Raw genomic sequence first — 17,186 nt, forward strand, 5'->3', positions numbered from 1 at the left:
TTAGAAGGCTTCCCTGGTCAAATTGATTTGTGAACTATGGCAACTCCTCTAGTTGTTTTGGAGACTCACAGGGGAGAGGAGCCCGTTTGCAGAGCCCTGAAAGTCAGCAGTAAGGAAACTGGTTTTACCTCAATTAACTCAGCAGGGCCCAGACAGATTAATGAAGGGACCCCTTCTCCTCACCATTTAGTTTTCTGCAGATTTCTTGCTAACTCCTAGGAATGAGTGATCTGCAGGAAGTGTCTGGGCAATACTTCCAGTCCCTAACGGGCTCAAGAAAGGAGGGTCTGTGCCAGTGTCATGGTGCCCAGGGTGAGGGCATCTCGGGTATCAGAGGAGGGTGTGTTGGAGCCAGGCCATTTGGCTTCGGTAGGGTGAGGTGGGTTTGGCACCCAGACAGGCTTCCTCTCATGCCCACAGTCAGCTGGAGACTGGGGCACCCCAAGAAAGCCAAGTGTGTTCCAGCAAAAGGCACCCCAGGTACTGTGGGGGAGGCCTCTGAGGGAAGTTGGGCCCCAGGACCACTCATCTGTGCCAGCCTTTCTCACAGGAAGCCAGGCCACAGGACAGTCCCAGTCCGCCAGGTGTAGACACCTATGCCCCGCCTGTGCCTCACCTATGCCCCACTGCCCCAGCGGTCAGACCTGCCACGATGGGCAGCAAACCCCTATCACAGCCCAAAAGGGAACCTGGGCTTTGGCAGGGCCTGTCTTATTCAAGGCCAACCAAATCAGGCAAGCTGGATGGGAGGCCAGGGAGGAGGTGGGGAGGGTGGGGCCGAAGGGTGCTGATCCCCAAACTTACTGATAACCCAACTCCCCTGAGCGGGGTGCTGGTGGAGTTCCAGGGTACGGCAGCCAGCCTGGAAAGAGTAGAGCAACCTAGGAAAGTGCCTGGTGGGGGCCACATGAAGCCTATGTCCTGGCGGGGCCCTAACCTTCAGGACCTCCACCTCCCTGGGGGTTGCTGGACTCGGCCACCAGGCCACAGGCACATATCTGTGGGGCACCTGGTAGAGTGAATGAGATGGTGGATCATGTAGCAAAGTCAGTGGCAGTCTGCTCCTGGGAGGGTTCAGGGTGAGGGTCCTCCGTGGGCAAGTCCGAGAGGAGACATATAAAGCCTCTGTGCCCGGTGTCGGGGCTGCAGCTGCATCTGCCCACACATCCCTCAAGGTCAGTGAGAGACCCATGCCTTGGTGCTACAGACCCAAGGCCTGTGGTGCTAGAGTGGGGAGCAGCTCCTGCACGACCCTCTCTGGGCCAGCTTTGGCTGAGAGGCAGCAGCAGCTGGTTAGGGAGCTGGCCAATTTCTGGCCACAGAGGAGCTCCCAAACTCTAGTCAGCTGTCAGAGCAGGCCACATGGGTGGCCCGCACTTCCCCCCTGACCAAGGTCTCTTCCTCTTAGGAACCAGGCCTTCTTTCTTCACAACCCAACTGGTTCTGGCACATTCCTCAGGGCAGTGCTTTCTTGCTTCCTGCTGACAGTCTGCAGCGCCCCGAGAAGGCTTTGGTCTCTTTGACCCCAACCTTCTGACTGGGTCCTCACCATGTCACATGCTCTGACACATCCAGGATTGGAGGGCTGTTCCTCTCCCAAGAGGGGGCAGGGGGCAGGCAGGCTATATAAACCTTACCCTGAGGCTATGGTTGTCACTCACCAAGCAAGCATTTTCTTCCTTCATTTCTCTGCTCTCTCTACAATGACCAAGACATTTCCTGGACTGTCCCCAAACCTTCTGTGCTGTACAGTCTTACCCTGAGGCTCCCTGGAAGCCCAGCACCACTGTGGTCACTTGCCTGGTGCTGGAGCCGGGATCTCTTGTCCCTCATTACTTAGATCACTGTCAGCCCCTTTTCTGTGTAGTGTGAGCACAGCCCTTGTCCAGCCAGCCCCTAGGGACGGCAGGCTCTCCGCACCCTTTCCCTCCAAGGATTTGGGCTCCTGCCATTCTCTGACAAGGGCTAGCAGGCTGGCCTAAGTGGATATGAAGTGGACTTACATTTGACAAATTTCCGCTCAGTACAACTTGGCAAATGAGGTCTCCCCCGCCCCCATTTAGAAGAAGGATGACATTTCTAAAACGGGACCGAAAGCCTTATTACTAATTTTACCCTTTCTTGGTTCCATTTTACAATATCTGAACATTAAAAATACCCACAATGATTTATGCCTCATTAAATTTACCTTCTGAAGAGATTATATAAGATCTAAATATGATTTTGCATAAATACATTTAAAATACCAGTGGCATTAACTGAATTATTCTAATTTTAAAGCAAAACAATGGGAAGAAGTGCCAAACTCTAGCAAACCTTAGAGCCATCTGGTCTACTGAGAGGAAGCCTGAGGCCCAAGGAAGGTGAGCGAGGGACAAAAATAGGATTTGAAGCCAGGCCATCTATCACCCTGTTCAGGGTTCTACCCTCTGTCCCATTCTTATTCACATGCCTCCTACCTTACAGATGCTTGGCATTCCATTTAAAGTTAACACAGTTCTGAATTATGTTTTTAATATGTTTTCTGTAATGGGCTGCCTTATTATTGGGGTTTATGCTTTAGTTTGGGGTCATATGGCATGTGAGCTTTTCATTACCCCGCCTGTGTCTGTGGCAGACATTGCTAATCAATCATGATACTACTCCTCCTTGCCCTGAGCCCACAGGTAGCCCTGGACTCCTACCAGGTCCCCAGGGAGCCATTTCCAGACCATTGGAGATTGGCCCACCAGGCTAAACCGACTCGCCATGTCACAGAACAGCCCTGGGGAAGGCCCTGCAACTTACCATGGGCATCTTTCGCTCCAGGCTGCCGGGGTCTTGTGTTTCCATTTTTATCACCTTGCAAACCTGCAATATCCCAAAGGTCAGAAGTAGAGACGTTCCAGAACACAAGCACAGATGACTGTCTGCGTGGCAGTCTGGGTTTCTGACCCCTCCTCTTCACTGTCTTTCCCCAGCCTTCTTGCTCCGATATCCACCCGCCATCTATTACTGCTGGAATTGCCCTGGACTTCCTCCCGATGTAAAGGAAGGACCGGGAACCAGAGAGGGAATGACAAGAAAGAGAACTGCAGTCTGTGAGCAAAGGCAGAATTTACTCTGACATCAACATTTTGTGTTCCTGTGTTCCTCAGTGGGTCCACCTGGAGCCTGGAGCTCCTGCCCTCCTCTGGGTTCCCCCACCATCTTGGAACACATCTGGGGATGCTAACAGCACCAGTGAATTCTCAGCCAGATAAGAACTGACCATGAGAAGAAATGGATGTGGGGGTGAGGGAAAGGCAGTTTCTAAGGAGTTGAAGCCCAGAAAGGTCAAACAATTATTAAATTATTCCCCAGGATGTTTCAAGGGCAACCAAATCTCATCAGTCTGTTAATGCAGAATGGTTGCCAACAGTCATGAGACTCCATGGAAATAGGAGAGGAGCTGCTGGTTTGAAACCAGGTCAGGGAGATATGGGTCCCTGATGGAACCAGGAGGAGCTGGGGAGTAGGGTGTCAAGACAGGTTGTTTTCTGCCCTTGAAACACACAAAAGGATGTAAATATAACAACAGATGGTTGCAAATGTATAGAGGCACTGAGAAACAGTGGTCCTTGTGTTTCTTGCATCTATATTTTATTTCCATCTCCATTCTTTGGTAGAATAATGAGGGTTCAACATCATAGCTAGCGTTTATTGTACACTTACTATGCCTGCCTTGTGTTTCAGACTGACTGTGCCATTTAACTTTACAACAGTCCTATGAAAGAGGGTGAATTATCTTCCTCCTTTCACAGATGAGGAATTTGATTTCAAGCAAAGGGAGGTTAAGCTACTTGCCCAAGGTAAGAGCTGAGATCTGACCCCAGCCAGGAGGCTCCAGGGCCTGTCCATTCTACATCTGACTGCCCTTCTGAGACCCTGACCACTGAGGGCTATAGGGCCAGGCAGCAGAAGGACCTGCCTCGCCCATGCATGGACATGGAGAGAACCTGAGCCCTGGATGCTCTGGGGCCTTCATTCCCTGGCCGGCATTTCCTCAGGCCCCTTTGGCCATAAGGTAGACAGATGCCTATAGAGGACAAAGAGGGAGTGGAAGAGACATCATGGGCCTAGGCCTGTGTACCTTACCTGGAAGGTAGCAAGCAGGCCTTGTGTCAGACCTGGTTTTGACCCACTTCCTAGCTGATCCCTTAGGCAGTTATCTCACCTCTCTGGGCCTCACTTTGCTGACTTACAATGTGGGGATAATACTGGCTTATATCAAAGGGTTAAAAAGTTAATTAATGTAAAAAGCTTACCACTGTGTATGCCACTTTTTAGGCAGACAATAAATGGTATCTAAAAACAACACTCTTGTGATGAAATTCATATTTAGCTAAATGCCTCGTGTTACCCACATCTAATTGCACAGACTCAAGAACAGTGGGTGTTAGTTATGGAGAAAAGAGTCCCCAGAATGAAGCTGTCATGCCTCATTTCTTTCCAGTGTGTAGGCCTGGGTTATTCCTCCTCTTCTCCCAGAAGAGGCCTAAGGTGGGCTTTGGGCCATTAAGTGACTGTAATTCCTCCCTGCCAGCCCTCCGCACACAAGTAGCCCTGTACGTACGTACGTTTAGCCAAGGAGAACTTCTTGAGCAGCTGGGGCATGGCATCTCGAGGGTGGACTTCCACAGTCAGCTGTGTCCCTGCAAAGGAATGGGATGTGATATTCTCAGCCAGATGCTGCTAGGAAAGGGTGTGCGGTATCCCATGACAGATGTTTGAACAACAAAACACAATCGGTTTTAAGCTTTCTTCTGAATATGCAAATAATTCTTGTTTAAAAAAGTGAAAAACAAAATACAGGCAGCCAGTTTTCAGAGTCAGGCAAGGCGAAATAAGAACATTCTACCTTGTATTTCACACTGAACACAGCTATAAACCTTGGAAAGAATGCACACAGCAACTATTGAGGACTCTGTAAGGTAGTTCATAGAAGGCAAGTTGGGGAATAAGATTAGCATTTAAAGCACCACCATATTTGCAGTGAGTTTGCTGTTCCCTTCCCCCTATGGCTTTACTTGGACTGGACTTTCAAAGGCAGCCCCAAACCCAGAAGTGCACATGGGTACAGAGAAACAGTGCTCCAAGAGAAGTCCTTTCCTCCAGCTTATGGAGTAAGAAAGGAAACCTCTGAGAGTCAGAAAGTGTGGGGGAAATCCTCTGTCATACCCCCCTCTTTTTTCTGTTATCTCTCCACCCAGCCCCTAGGGAAGTCTGTTGGTAGCAGTGTAGCAGTGATTTTGTTGGTCAGCCAAAACCTTAAGCGTCTGAGTCTTTGAATGAGGCCACAGAGAAATTATGATTCCCTGGAGTGTAGGGGCCAATACTCATTGTTCTTTCTCTCTCTCTGTCTCCCACTGATTGTCTCTAGGTAGAGACAGAGTTGTGAGAAGTACCTGGCAGAGTGGGCAAACTAAAGTCTAGCTTTTGTGCTGGAGAACTGGGAAGTGGATTGTGAAGGGGACGGAGCTCTAGAAAGCAAATCCATACAGGTATGGATGGATGAACCCTTGTGGTCACCTCTGAGCTGAGCATACATGGATCTCCTAAACATCATACCAGAGTATTTGAGAACTAAACTATGCCAGACTGCCCTTGGGAGGTGAATGTGCTGGGCAGATCTGCATAGCATTGCAAGGGCTACAATCCAAAATTATTCAGCACAGGAAGAACCAGAAATATACTTGAAAGAAAAGATAACCAACAGATGCTAACCCCTGGATGACATAAATTTTGGAATTATCAGACAGACTTTCAAAGAGCCATAGTAAACCATCCTATAAAAAGTGAGGGCAAACAGTCTTGAAATAAATGCAAAGATACCAAGATTCAGCAAAACATCAGAAGCTATGAAGAAGAAACAAATAGAAATTTTAGAGTTAAAAAATATAATGGTTTGAGAAATTATCTGGATATTCTAAATAGTAGAATGGATATGACAGAGGAAATAGTCAGTGAACTCAAAGAAAGATCAATAGAAATTATCCAATATGAACAACAGAGAGAAAACGTGAACAAAACTTCAGGGATAATACTTAAAGGTCTAACATTCATGTTATTGAGATCCCAGAAGGAGAGGAGAAACAATGTGGTGCAGAAAAACAAAACAAAACAAAAACACAACTGAAGAAATAATGAGAGAATAATCAATGAAACCAGAAGCTGTTTTCTTTTTTTTTGGAAAGATCAGCAAAATTGATAAGCCTCTAACCAAACTGTCCAAAAATAAAGAGAAGTAAGACATAAATCAGGAATAAAGACAATACCAGGAATGAAATAGGCAAGACCACTAAAGATCTCATGTATATTAAAAGAATAATAAGGGAATACTACAAACAGTCCTATGCACATAAATTCTACAACTGGCATGAAATGGATCAATTCCTTGAAAGCTACAAACTATCAAAACTCACCCAATGCATAGATAACCTCAATATCCCTATGTCTATTTTAAAAACTAATTATAGTTCAAAATCTTCCAGAAACAAACAAATGCCAGGTTGACGTCACTGACAAATTCTAACAAACGTTTAAAAAGAAGTATGACCAAACATTTTATAAGATCTCTCAGAAAACAGAAGAGTAGCAAATACTTCATTACCCATTTTATGAGGCCATCATTAATCTGATATCAAAACCAAACAAAGACAGTTTAAGAAAAGAACACTACAAACTGATATTTCTTTTTCTTTTCTTTTTTCCAGACCAATATTTCCTTTGAACAAAAAAGTCTCAAAAAAAAAAAAAATTAAATCCAGCAACATAGCAAAAGAATTATACACCACAATCAAGCATGATTTGCTTTGGCAATTCAAGGCTGGTTGATTATTTGAAAACCCATGAATTCACCATATTAGCAGGCCAAAGAAGAAAAACCACATGATCATATCAATTGATGCAGAAAATGCATTTGACAAAATTTAACATCTATTCATGATAAAATTTCTCAATAAACTAAGAATAGAAGGCAGTTTTCTGAATCTGAAAAAGGGTATTTACCTTTCTAACATATTTAATGGTCAAAATTTTAAGAGTACAATTATTGCAAATTTACTAAATTTACTATTTACTAAACAGCATATTTAATGGTCAAAAAATGCAATGCTTTCCCCCTAACACTGGAAACAAGGCATAGATGTCCACTCTTGCTGCTCCTACTAAATATGCACTGGAAATTCTATCCAGTGAAATAAAACAAAAAAAATAAATAAAAGTCCTATAGATTGGAAAGGAAGAAACAAAAATTTCCTTAATCACGATCACACATCTGTCTACATAGGAAGTATCAAGTAATCTACAAAGAAGTTCCTAGAACTAATAAGTAAGTTTAGCATGGTCATAGGATATGAGGTCAGCACCCCAAAATCACTTATATTTATGTTCACAACAAATGACTGGAAATTGAATGTAAAAATTACTATTCACCACAGCTCCAAAAAATTGAAATGCCTAAGTATAAATCTAAAAGATAGTTCAGGAGCCATATGTTGAGAACTACAAAATATTATTAAACAATTTAAGAAGACTTAAATAAGTGGGAAGATATACCATGTTCATGAATTGAAAGTCTCAATATTGTTAAATTGGCAGTTCTCCCTAAATTGATCTATACAGATTGAATGTAACTCTAATCAAACCCCTTGGAAGAAATTTAGTCGAGATGATTCTAAAATATAGATGGAAAGATACAGCAACTAGGGTAGTCAAACCAGTTTTGAAAAAAATAAGTTGGAGGACTTTAGCTATCTGATTTTAAGATGTGTTATAAAGCTACAGTCATCAGTGTGATACTGGCAAAGAGATAGATTCATAGATAAATGTAGCATAATAAATAGTTAAGAAATAGAGCTATACAAATATGGCAAATTGATTTTTTATAGATGTGCAAAGACATTCCAATTAAAAAATGGGTAAAAGAACAAATATTCACCAAAGAGAGTACAGATGGCAAATAAGCCATGAAAAGATGTTCAACATGATTAGTCATTAGGAAAATGCAAATTAAAACCACAATGAGGTATTATACCTATTAAAGAGCAATAATCAAAAATAGTGGTAATAGGGCAGCCCGGGTGGCTCAGTGGTTTAGCACTGCCTTCAGCCCAGAGTGTGATCCTGGAGACCTGGGATTCGGTCCCACGTCAGCCTCCCTGCATGGAGCCTGCTTCTCCCTCTGCTTGTGTCTCTGCCTTTCTCTCTCTCTCTCTCTCATGAATAAATAAATAAAATTTTTTTTAAAAATAGCGGTAATACTATATGTTGACAAAGTTGTGGAGAAATCAGATCTCTCATACATTGCTGGTGGGATTATAAAGTACTACAGCAACTCCGGAAAATAGTTCCACAGTTTCTTATAAAACAAAACCTACACCAAACATATGATCCAACAATTGTACTCTTGAATATTTACCCCAGAGAAATAAACACTTACATTCACACAAAAACCTCTACAGAGGGGCATCGGGGTGGCTCAGTGGTTGAGCATCTGCCTTTGGCTAAGTCATGATCTCGGAGTCCTGGGATCCAGTCCTGTATTAGGTTCCCCACAGGAAGCCTGCTTCTCCCTCTGTCTATGTCTCTGCCTCTCCCTCTGTGTCTCTCATGAATAAATACATAACATCTTAAAAAAAAAAAAAACCTATCCAGAAATGTTTGTAGAAGCTCTATTCACAATAGCCCCAAACTGGAAACAACCTAAATGTCCTTCAATGGGTGAATGGATAAACGCCCTGTGGTACATTCATATCAAGGAATACTTCTCAGTAATACAAAGAAACTCTTAGGATAGGTGAGAGGATGTAACTACAGAGATTCTCCACAAGAGAATTTTGGGGTGACAGAGCTGCCCTGTATTCTAATTGTAAGGGTGGTTACATGAGCATGTGCTGTGCATGTGTTAATACCCATAGAACTATATATCAGACAATTCCATTTTAGTAATTTAAAATAAAACAAAAATAAAAATAAGTACCAACTGAGCTTTTTTTGCAGAATTAAAACAAGAATCTGGATGATACAGAAAGATACAAAATAGAAAGTCCAAAGCAGGATAATAGTAAACATGTTCTTTGTAACCTGCTTTCTTTTCTTGACTCCTCACACGTCAGTGAATTTAGTCCTACGTCATCATTTTAAGTGGGCTGCACAGTACTCCATTCTCTACATGGTGTATAATCCATATAAGCAACCCTTTTTGGTTGGATACTTAACTTTTCCCAAATGTTTTGTTATTATAATCAGTGATGCATGAACATCCTGATACATATGTCTTTACACACTTTTCCTTTGAATAAATTCTCAAATATGGATCAAAGGTTATGGAGAAGGCCTTTGTTATATATTGGCAAACTTCCCATGAATGATTTTTATCGGTCGATGACCACACCAACAACATGAGAGGATGTCCATTTTGCTCATTCTTGCTGGGTTTGATCGCAAAATTGGTCACAAAACTCTGCACTTCTGAGAGGTCTTTTGTTATGTCCCTTGAATTTGAGCTGTCCCTATGGCTTGGTTTGGCTAGTTAGCATGTGATGTCAGTAGAAGTGATGCTGGGCAAGCTCTGAGCCTAGGTCTCAAGAAACCTTGCAGCTTTCATTCTCATTCTTGGGAATCCAGCCACAAATGCCATGTGAATGAGCCCAGGCCAGCCTGCTGGAGGTTGAGACACCACATGGAACAGAGCAGAGGCATCTCAGAGCAGACCCTAAACGATCTCTAGCCAACTTACCAGCTGACCACAAATACGTGAGCAAACCCAGCCAAGACCCGCGATAAACTGGGTGTGTCTCAGGCAAGAACGCCCAGCCATCCTGTGCTCTTGTGAGCTGGTAAAGGCTTATTGTTTTCAGCCACTGAGTTTTGGGGTGGTTAGTAATATAAAAATAGATCACTGATGTACTCACCGACATTGGATTTTTATCAATCTCTGAAAATTTTATTAATTAATAATGGCATCTCATTTTTGTGTATTTAATTTTTTTTAATTTTTTAATTTATTTATGATAGTCAGAGAGAGAGAGAGAGAGAGGCAGAGACACAGGCAGAGGGAGAAGCAGGCTCCATGCACCGGGAGCCCGACGTGGGATTCGATCCCAGGTCTCCAGGATCGCGCCCTGGGCCAAAGGCAGGCGCCAAACCGCTGCGCCACCCAGGGATCCCTGTGTATTTAATTTTAATGTATTTTTCATATACTCATTTGCCATTTAAAATTCTTATTTTGTGAATTGCCTATTTTCCTACTCACGTATTATTTTTTCCTTATTAATTCCATAAGAGCCCTTTTTACGAACCCCTTCCTGCAAAGTGTATTGCAATTATTTTTCATAGAATAACAATACTGACTTTCTTGTGTAGCTCATAAACTTGCTCTGCATGCCAAAGAGGGTAATTCTCAAACAATTTTATAAGCTACAGTGTGGCCTTCCAAAGCATTACTTTGAAGAGGTTAACATCACTTTGAGTGTAGTTTCTGGTACATTCACTGTCAAAGAAAATCAGTGTGTGACTTTATAATTAAGACTTTAAGCATTTGAGAGTTCAAAGCATAATTCGGTTCTGGTCATAGGATCAGGCGCCATTGCCAAGAGCAACACTCCCTGTGTGTCTTCTCATGCTGAATGGGCCTGTTCTCCTCTGCCTTTTCACTTTTTCCATCTGAAATACTTTCAGGTGTTTTCCAAAGTGGGTGCCAGGCTGTACTTGGCTGCAAGATGTCTTACAAGAAAAGGATTTTAAAAACCTGCCCACTCTCTCTCCCCTTTTGCAGGTCACAATGTGTAATGCCCTGAGAAGTCCTGCAGGGAAGAAGTCAGTTTACCCCAGGACCATTTTGTGAAACACAATTTGGAAAATGCTGGGCTGCAACCTCATCCAGAAGCTTAAAGAAGCTGCAAAACTGAACAACTTGGTTTGGGGGTCAACAACACACCTCCACCCCAAACTTCTCACACCTAACTTCCAGGCACTTCCCACTGCCCCCAGTTCAGCCGTGTTTTTCTGTCCAAGAATGAGTGGGCTGAAAAACAAGGTACTGTTAAAGCCCTGGCAAAAGGTGGGTGCTGAGATATTCTCATACTCCAACATGATCCTGGCCTGCAAGCTCCACCCGGCCATTTCCAATTCCTTTTTCCTTTCCTGTACCTCATCTTTTCTCCCCGCTCTAGGACAGGGGCCCAAATTCCAATATTCCCCTGAGCCCCTGACTTCCTGAGTCAGGGGCTAATCAGTCCCCGTTGAGGAAAACAGCAAAGCTCCTTGGCCTCCCTGATCTGCGGGAGTGCTGTGCCCACTCTTATTGCACACATGTGTGTACGGGCCCTTGCGGGGGCTTCTCTGCCTCTGAAACCAGGCTCTCCAAGGCTTTTCAGATACTCATTTGCCATTTAAAATTCTTATTTTGTGAATTGCCTATTTTCCTACTCACGTATTATTTTTTCCTTATTAATTCCATGGTTAGAGAACCATGGAGAGCCTTGAGCTTCCTAAGGGTGTGAAATGGTAGGATTTTCTTTTTTTTTAAGATTTTATTTATTTTTTCATGAGGGACACAGAGAGAGAGGCAGAGACATAGGCAGAGGGAGAAGCAGGCGCCTCACAAGGAGCCTATTCTGGGACTTGATCCCAGGACCCCGGGATCAGGACCTGAGCCTAAGGCAGATGCTCAACCACTGAGCTACCCAGGTGCCCCTAATGGTAAGGTTTTGCAGACTACTACATTCCTGTATCACATACAACTCTTAATTTAAGAAAAAAATTAATGGGACCAATCTCCAATGGTAAAGAGTGGAACATCATTTGGAGCAAAATTTCAGGTAAGATCTAAAACCTAAGTATAGTCAGATATCATGAACCAATCTAAACAGTCACGACCACCCCCAGGGGAGGCCCTTCCTGGGATTTTAGGTCACCTGGCTAGTTCTCTCACAGCGCCCCTCCCCAGTTCTGCCAACTGTCACCCAAACAACATTTCTGAAGCTGCCACCCTGGCTGTCTTAGGAACACCATATTAGTGGTTGTTTCCTGTCACCCCTGACAAGTGGCTCCTAGGCCTTTTCCAGATCCCACCAGCTCTGCTTCCTTTTCCTCTTCCCCTCCCATGCGGAGATGTAGCAGGCAAGCCCCAGCACGTCTATGGCCCACCGCCTTGGGTCTGCCTTTTACCTGGTCAGGAGACTTCTCTCCCCCAGCAGCTCCTCCCCGGGGCTCTGCAGGTTTGAATGAGGATTTGTCTAAAGGCCTAATTTGCTCAGAATATCTAATGCAGAGACGGCAAACAGATTTCATGTTGTTCGTTAACTCTGACTGACTGAAGTGGCTGCCTGGAGTGTGAATCAATTAGCCATGACTGTGGGCACGTGTGTGCACACGAATGTGAGTGTACACACAAGTGGGTGTGTATGGGGGCGGGGGCTAGGGGATACATGTCAGATATTTGCCATCCTTGATTTTAAGGAGGTTTCACTCACGCTTTCCATAACTAGAACTCGGGTTAATAACCGGGTTCTTCTCCTGGAAATTTTTCTCTGCAGGAGCTGAGAGTCAGGAAGCCTCAGCTAAAGCATCTGTAATTAAAAAACGCCCTGAAAGAGCTCCAGGGTAGGTGTTCAGCAGTGCTGTGCTGCGGTTTCTGCCTAGAGAACAGCATGTGGGATGACGGGAGGAGCAGACTAGCTCTGTAGAACCTTCGCCAGCCTCTGCCAGACACAGCGGGCAAGGTCTGCCCTGAAGCTCTAGTCATGAGATGATGACCTGCCAACAAAGTGGGCTGAGGCCTCTGGAGCATCAGCCCAGTGGAGCGGGGATGGGGTGGCGGGTGGGATGGTGGGGAATGAAGGGCCCTAATCCGCCCTAGGCTTTCGCTGGGCTCTTGGAAACATGGGGCCATTATGATTCTTTCTGCAGAGCAGAGCTCCACAGGAGTGTCCCAGGTCTAGAAATGTGGCAGTTTGACTCTAGCGCATGTGTGATCAAAGAAGGCACAGAGCGTCTGCTTGAGACCAAGGGTACATGACCTGGAGGGACGGAAGCCTCAGAAGAAAACCAAGGAATCGCTTTTGGGGCCTGAAATCACGGGGGCTCCAGTGATCACTCTTGTCATTCTATCCACACACCTGTTCTGGAGTAATCTTCTGAAGCACCCCTCCACATGAAGATCCAAGATTCCAATGATCCCTTGTCACCCCTTGCATAAAGTTTATCATACCTGGTGCTCCCTCTGCTGGAAGCTCCTCCCCAGGTGCCCCCAAGGCTTGCTTCCACCCCTCCTCCCTCACTCAAATGTCACGGAGGCCTTTCTCAACTACTCTGCTTTAAATTGTCCCCAGAGTGGTAGGCTGTGTAACAGCCCTTAAAGATATCCATGCCTTAATTCTGGGGACCTGTGAATGTTACCTTATATAGGAAAGAGGACTTTGCAGATGTGATTAAATTAAGGATCTTGAGATAGGAAGATCATCCTGGATTATCTGGTGGGCTCAGTGTAATCACAAGGATTCTCATAAAACAGAGTCAGGAGATTTAACTACTTATGTGGGAGAAAGGTAAGATGACAATGGTTACAGACAATGGAGTGATGCAGCTACGAGTCAAGAAGTGCCTCTAGAAGCTGGAAGAGTCAAGGACCAGATTCACCCTTAGGGCCCCCAAAAGGAACCTGCCCAGCCCACACTTTGACCTAGCCCAGGGAGGCTGACTTGAGACTTGTACTCTCCAGAACTCTTTAAGAGAATACATTTTGGGGACCCCTGGGTGGCTCAGTGGTTGAGCATCTGCCTTTGGTTTGGGTCATGATCCAGAGGTGCTGGGATCAGGTCCCACATTGGGCTCCCCACAGGGAGCCTGCTTCTCCCTCTGCCCATATCTCTGCCTCTCTCTGTGTATCTCTCATGAAGAAATAAATAAATAAGTGATCTTAAAAAAAGAGAGAGAGAGAGAAAATGCATTTTTGTGTTAAGCCACCACGTTTGTGATAATCTGTTATAGCAGTTATAGGAAACTAACACCCATGTGTACCCACGCTACCCTCAGCCTCCTCCTGGCCTTGTTTCTTCCTTCAGCCTCCTTTGACACCTGTACTTTTCTTCTTAGGATTGTCTGGCTCCCTCACTAGGGTGTCAGCTCCACAGGGACAAAACAGCTCCTTGCCTGTTTTGTTGTGGACTCTAGTTCAGCCCCAGAGAGGGGCAGCCTTTTCCCTCACTATGGCCCAAGCTCTCGTAGGACCTTCCTGGGCCCATCTCATCCCAACCTACAGGGCTCTATTCTGCACCTAGGACACCAAGGCCACCCTTCTTTCTGTCCGCTGGAAGCCTCGAAAGCTGGAAGGGGGAACGTGAGTGGCCCATGAGAGCCAGGGTGTGGTGTGCCAGGTGAGGCTCCGGTGACTGGTGGGCCCCATCCCACTCCTATCTGCCTAGGACACAGTGGGGGCAGTGCAGTGTGGAGGGCTCGCAGGTGCGCCCAGCTCGGGGACCCCAGCGTCTCCTGTCTCCACTTTCTTGTGCACAGTGATGACACCATGACCTATCAGCCAGTGTAGCCAGAGCTAAGCAAGATTAGTGAGGTAGTGGCCGATCCACTTTCATTCCAGTGCGGTATTGTTTACTCTTGCTTTGTGCTGAGCTGTGTGCTGGTAGTCCACTTCAGGGAAGCAGCGGGGCACAGGTTTGTCTCTGCCGTGTGCCCAAGGCAGGGGGCAGGCTGCAGCAGGCCCCAGCTGAGTGGGGCCTATTCTGGAGCCACACCCCAGGAATTCTGCTGCAAGGCACACTGGCCCTGGTTGCAAGGAAGGCTGGCCTAGTGCCGCTAACCCATCTGGAGAGGCCTTTCCTCACCGCCGGCCAGTGCCTTTCTGTTGGGGATGCTGGCTTAGTCCGTGCTTCTGACAGCCATTCTCTGAGAGGCTCTGAGTCCTCCAGCGAGTCCTACTTTGCCTCTGCCCCCTGGACACGATGAGATAATTTCCTTACAAGTCAGGACGTCAGCACCGAGAACCACAGTGGTATGATCTTAGGGCTGAGTCTATGAGGCCTCTCAGGTACCAGGGCCTGAGTCTTTAATGAGGAGCCGGAAACCAAGGTGAGAGGTTAGTGTGTGTGTTAGGAGTGAAGTGGGAGTGAGCTGGGGTGTGTGTGTGTGTGTGTCTATTTAACCTGGTCTCCCCTGCAGCTGTGGCTGTAGAGTCCTCCTGTCTTTACCACCCCTCCATCCCCTCACCCCCATTCTCAGATCCAGTCAACTGCAGAGTCAGCGTGGTGATGCCCTCTCAGAGCCCCCAGAACCCATCCCAGCAAGGGAAGGATTCTCAAAGAAGGGCCCTCTCACTTCCCCTTGCTCAGTCAAATTCATCCCTGGGTGGAAGGCCCTGGGAAGGCTCAGTCTCGGGAACAAGAGGCCAGGGAACCGCTGTGACAGGAGGAGGGAAAGCTCTGACAGTGAGCACGCAAGGTGAAGGCTGCTTTCCAGAGGCGCCGAGAAGCCCTGCTGTGTGAAGGTTAACAGCAGAGGCCTTGGTGGTGGCTGTGAGGGGAGGGTCAGGCTGCTTACTGGCCCCGTGCTCGCAGACCTATGGCAACCTTTCCAAGCCTCAGTTTACTCATCTGTAAATAGAGGATAGTTGAGAGGACTGATCAAATAGGAGTGCTGTGAAGCTTCATTTACATGAGAATAATTATGTAAATGGATCGGCAGGGTGCCTGGCACATGCTTAGCACTCATAAATGTTAGCTCTAGTGATGACAGTGAGGGCGATGAGGACAGCTGTGGGTTCTGTGGCCCAAGGACTTTACTACTCTACCTCCTGTCACCACGCAGCCTCTCACTGTTTCCCCTGGGATGTGAGGAGGAGAGGGAGAGGGTGCTCCAACATCCCTGGGGCAGAGAAGACCCTGTTCCCCCCAGTCTGTGCTCTGCACTTGCTGTCTCTGGCCTGGACAACAGATCCAGACACACAGGAGGTGGAGGAGAGGCCACAGGGAGTGGTGAATCCCTTACCTTGGTTGTCGTAGGACGCAATGACCTGGGTCTGCTGAGGGTTCTGTTTCTCCGCTAGGCTTCCTGTTGAGCGAGACAGAGAGAGAAGGACCTTCAGTGACCACTGGGACCCTGGTGGAATTTGCCCCAGGCAGAGCAGGGAGCTGTGTGTGTCTGCAAGAAAGGCAGGCTGGGGGGGGGGGGGCGGGGCGGCCGCTGAGCTCATCCCAGGCCTGGCCTAAACCTGTGCACACCCACATGCACATCCACATGTTTAAGAGGCAAATGACTACGAACTCATGCACACACACTCTCACACCTCTCAGCAGGTGCCAGTGGAGGCTGGGTTTCTTCTCAAGAAGGTGGGGACACCTCTTGTGGGCTAAGTAACCACAAGTCCCAACTTCAGTGTCGCTGGACTCAGGTGCCAAAGTGCAAAGGGATGTCTAGCTGATCATCACACCTTCTGTGGAGCGGTCTTCGAGGCTCCTATCCCCTATTTTATAGTCGATAGGCCTGTGGCTTGGACACTTAGCTTTTGGCCATAGACCCTGCCCCCAGGGCCTTGAACCCTGGGGGGCAGTCTCCTGATTCCTAGATCAACCTCTTGCCTCCCTCTGAGAAGAATGGGGGCAGCCTGCCTTCTCCTCCAGTTTAGGAGTTGGGGTGGCTTGCAGTATGGCTCAGTTTCACAGAAACCTGCAGGACACCCACTATGTGAACACAGAGCTGTCTCCCAGTGGGGTCAGGCTACTGTGGAGAAATGCCCAGTTCCTGCCACAGGCCATGAAGAGGGAACCCACAGACTCACCTGCCTGTCCTATGGGAAGCAACATCTTTTCCTATATCTCTCCCTTTTTTAAAAAATAAATTTATTTTTTATTGGTGTTCAATTTGTCAACATACAGAATAACACCCAGTGCTCATCCCGTCAAGTGCCCATCTCAGTGCCCGCCACCCAGTCACCCCCACCCCCCACCCATCTCCCCTTCTACCACCCCTAGTTCGTTTCCCAGAGTTAGGAGTCTCTTATGTTCTGTCTCCCTTTCTGATATTTCCCACCTATTTTTTCTCCTTTCCCCTTTATTCCCTTTCACTAGTTTTTATATTCCCCAAATGAATGAGACCATATAATTTTTGTCCTTCTCTGATTGACTTATTTCACTCAGCATAATACCTATATC

General features: G+C 46.5%; 1 protein-coding gene across 1 annotated transcript in view; it reads right to left on the reverse strand.

Annotated features, from left to right (window-relative positions):
• The window catches only part of KY (kyphoscoliosis peptidase), a 48,801-nt gene that overhangs the window by 24,922 nt on the left and 6,693 nt on the right, over positions 1 to 17,186 (reverse strand). The window contains exons 3-5 of the mRNA XM_072726910.1: positions 16,024 to 16,086; positions 4,599 to 4,673; positions 2,788 to 2,850 (exon numbers count right to left, since the gene is read on the reverse strand). Coding sequence (XP_072583011.1) covers positions 2,788 to 2,850; positions 4,599 to 4,673; positions 16,024 to 16,086 — 201 coding nt within the window. The remainder of the gene's footprint in view (positions 1 to 2,787; positions 2,851 to 4,598; positions 4,674 to 16,023; positions 16,087 to 17,186) is intronic.

The sequence above is a fragment of the Vulpes vulpes genome, chromosome 11 (assembly GCF_048418805.1).
Source record: "Vulpes vulpes isolate BD-2025 chromosome 11, VulVul3, whole genome shotgun sequence".
NCBI classification, from domain to species: domain Eukaryota; kingdom Metazoa; phylum Chordata; class Mammalia; order Carnivora; family Canidae; genus Vulpes; species Vulpes vulpes.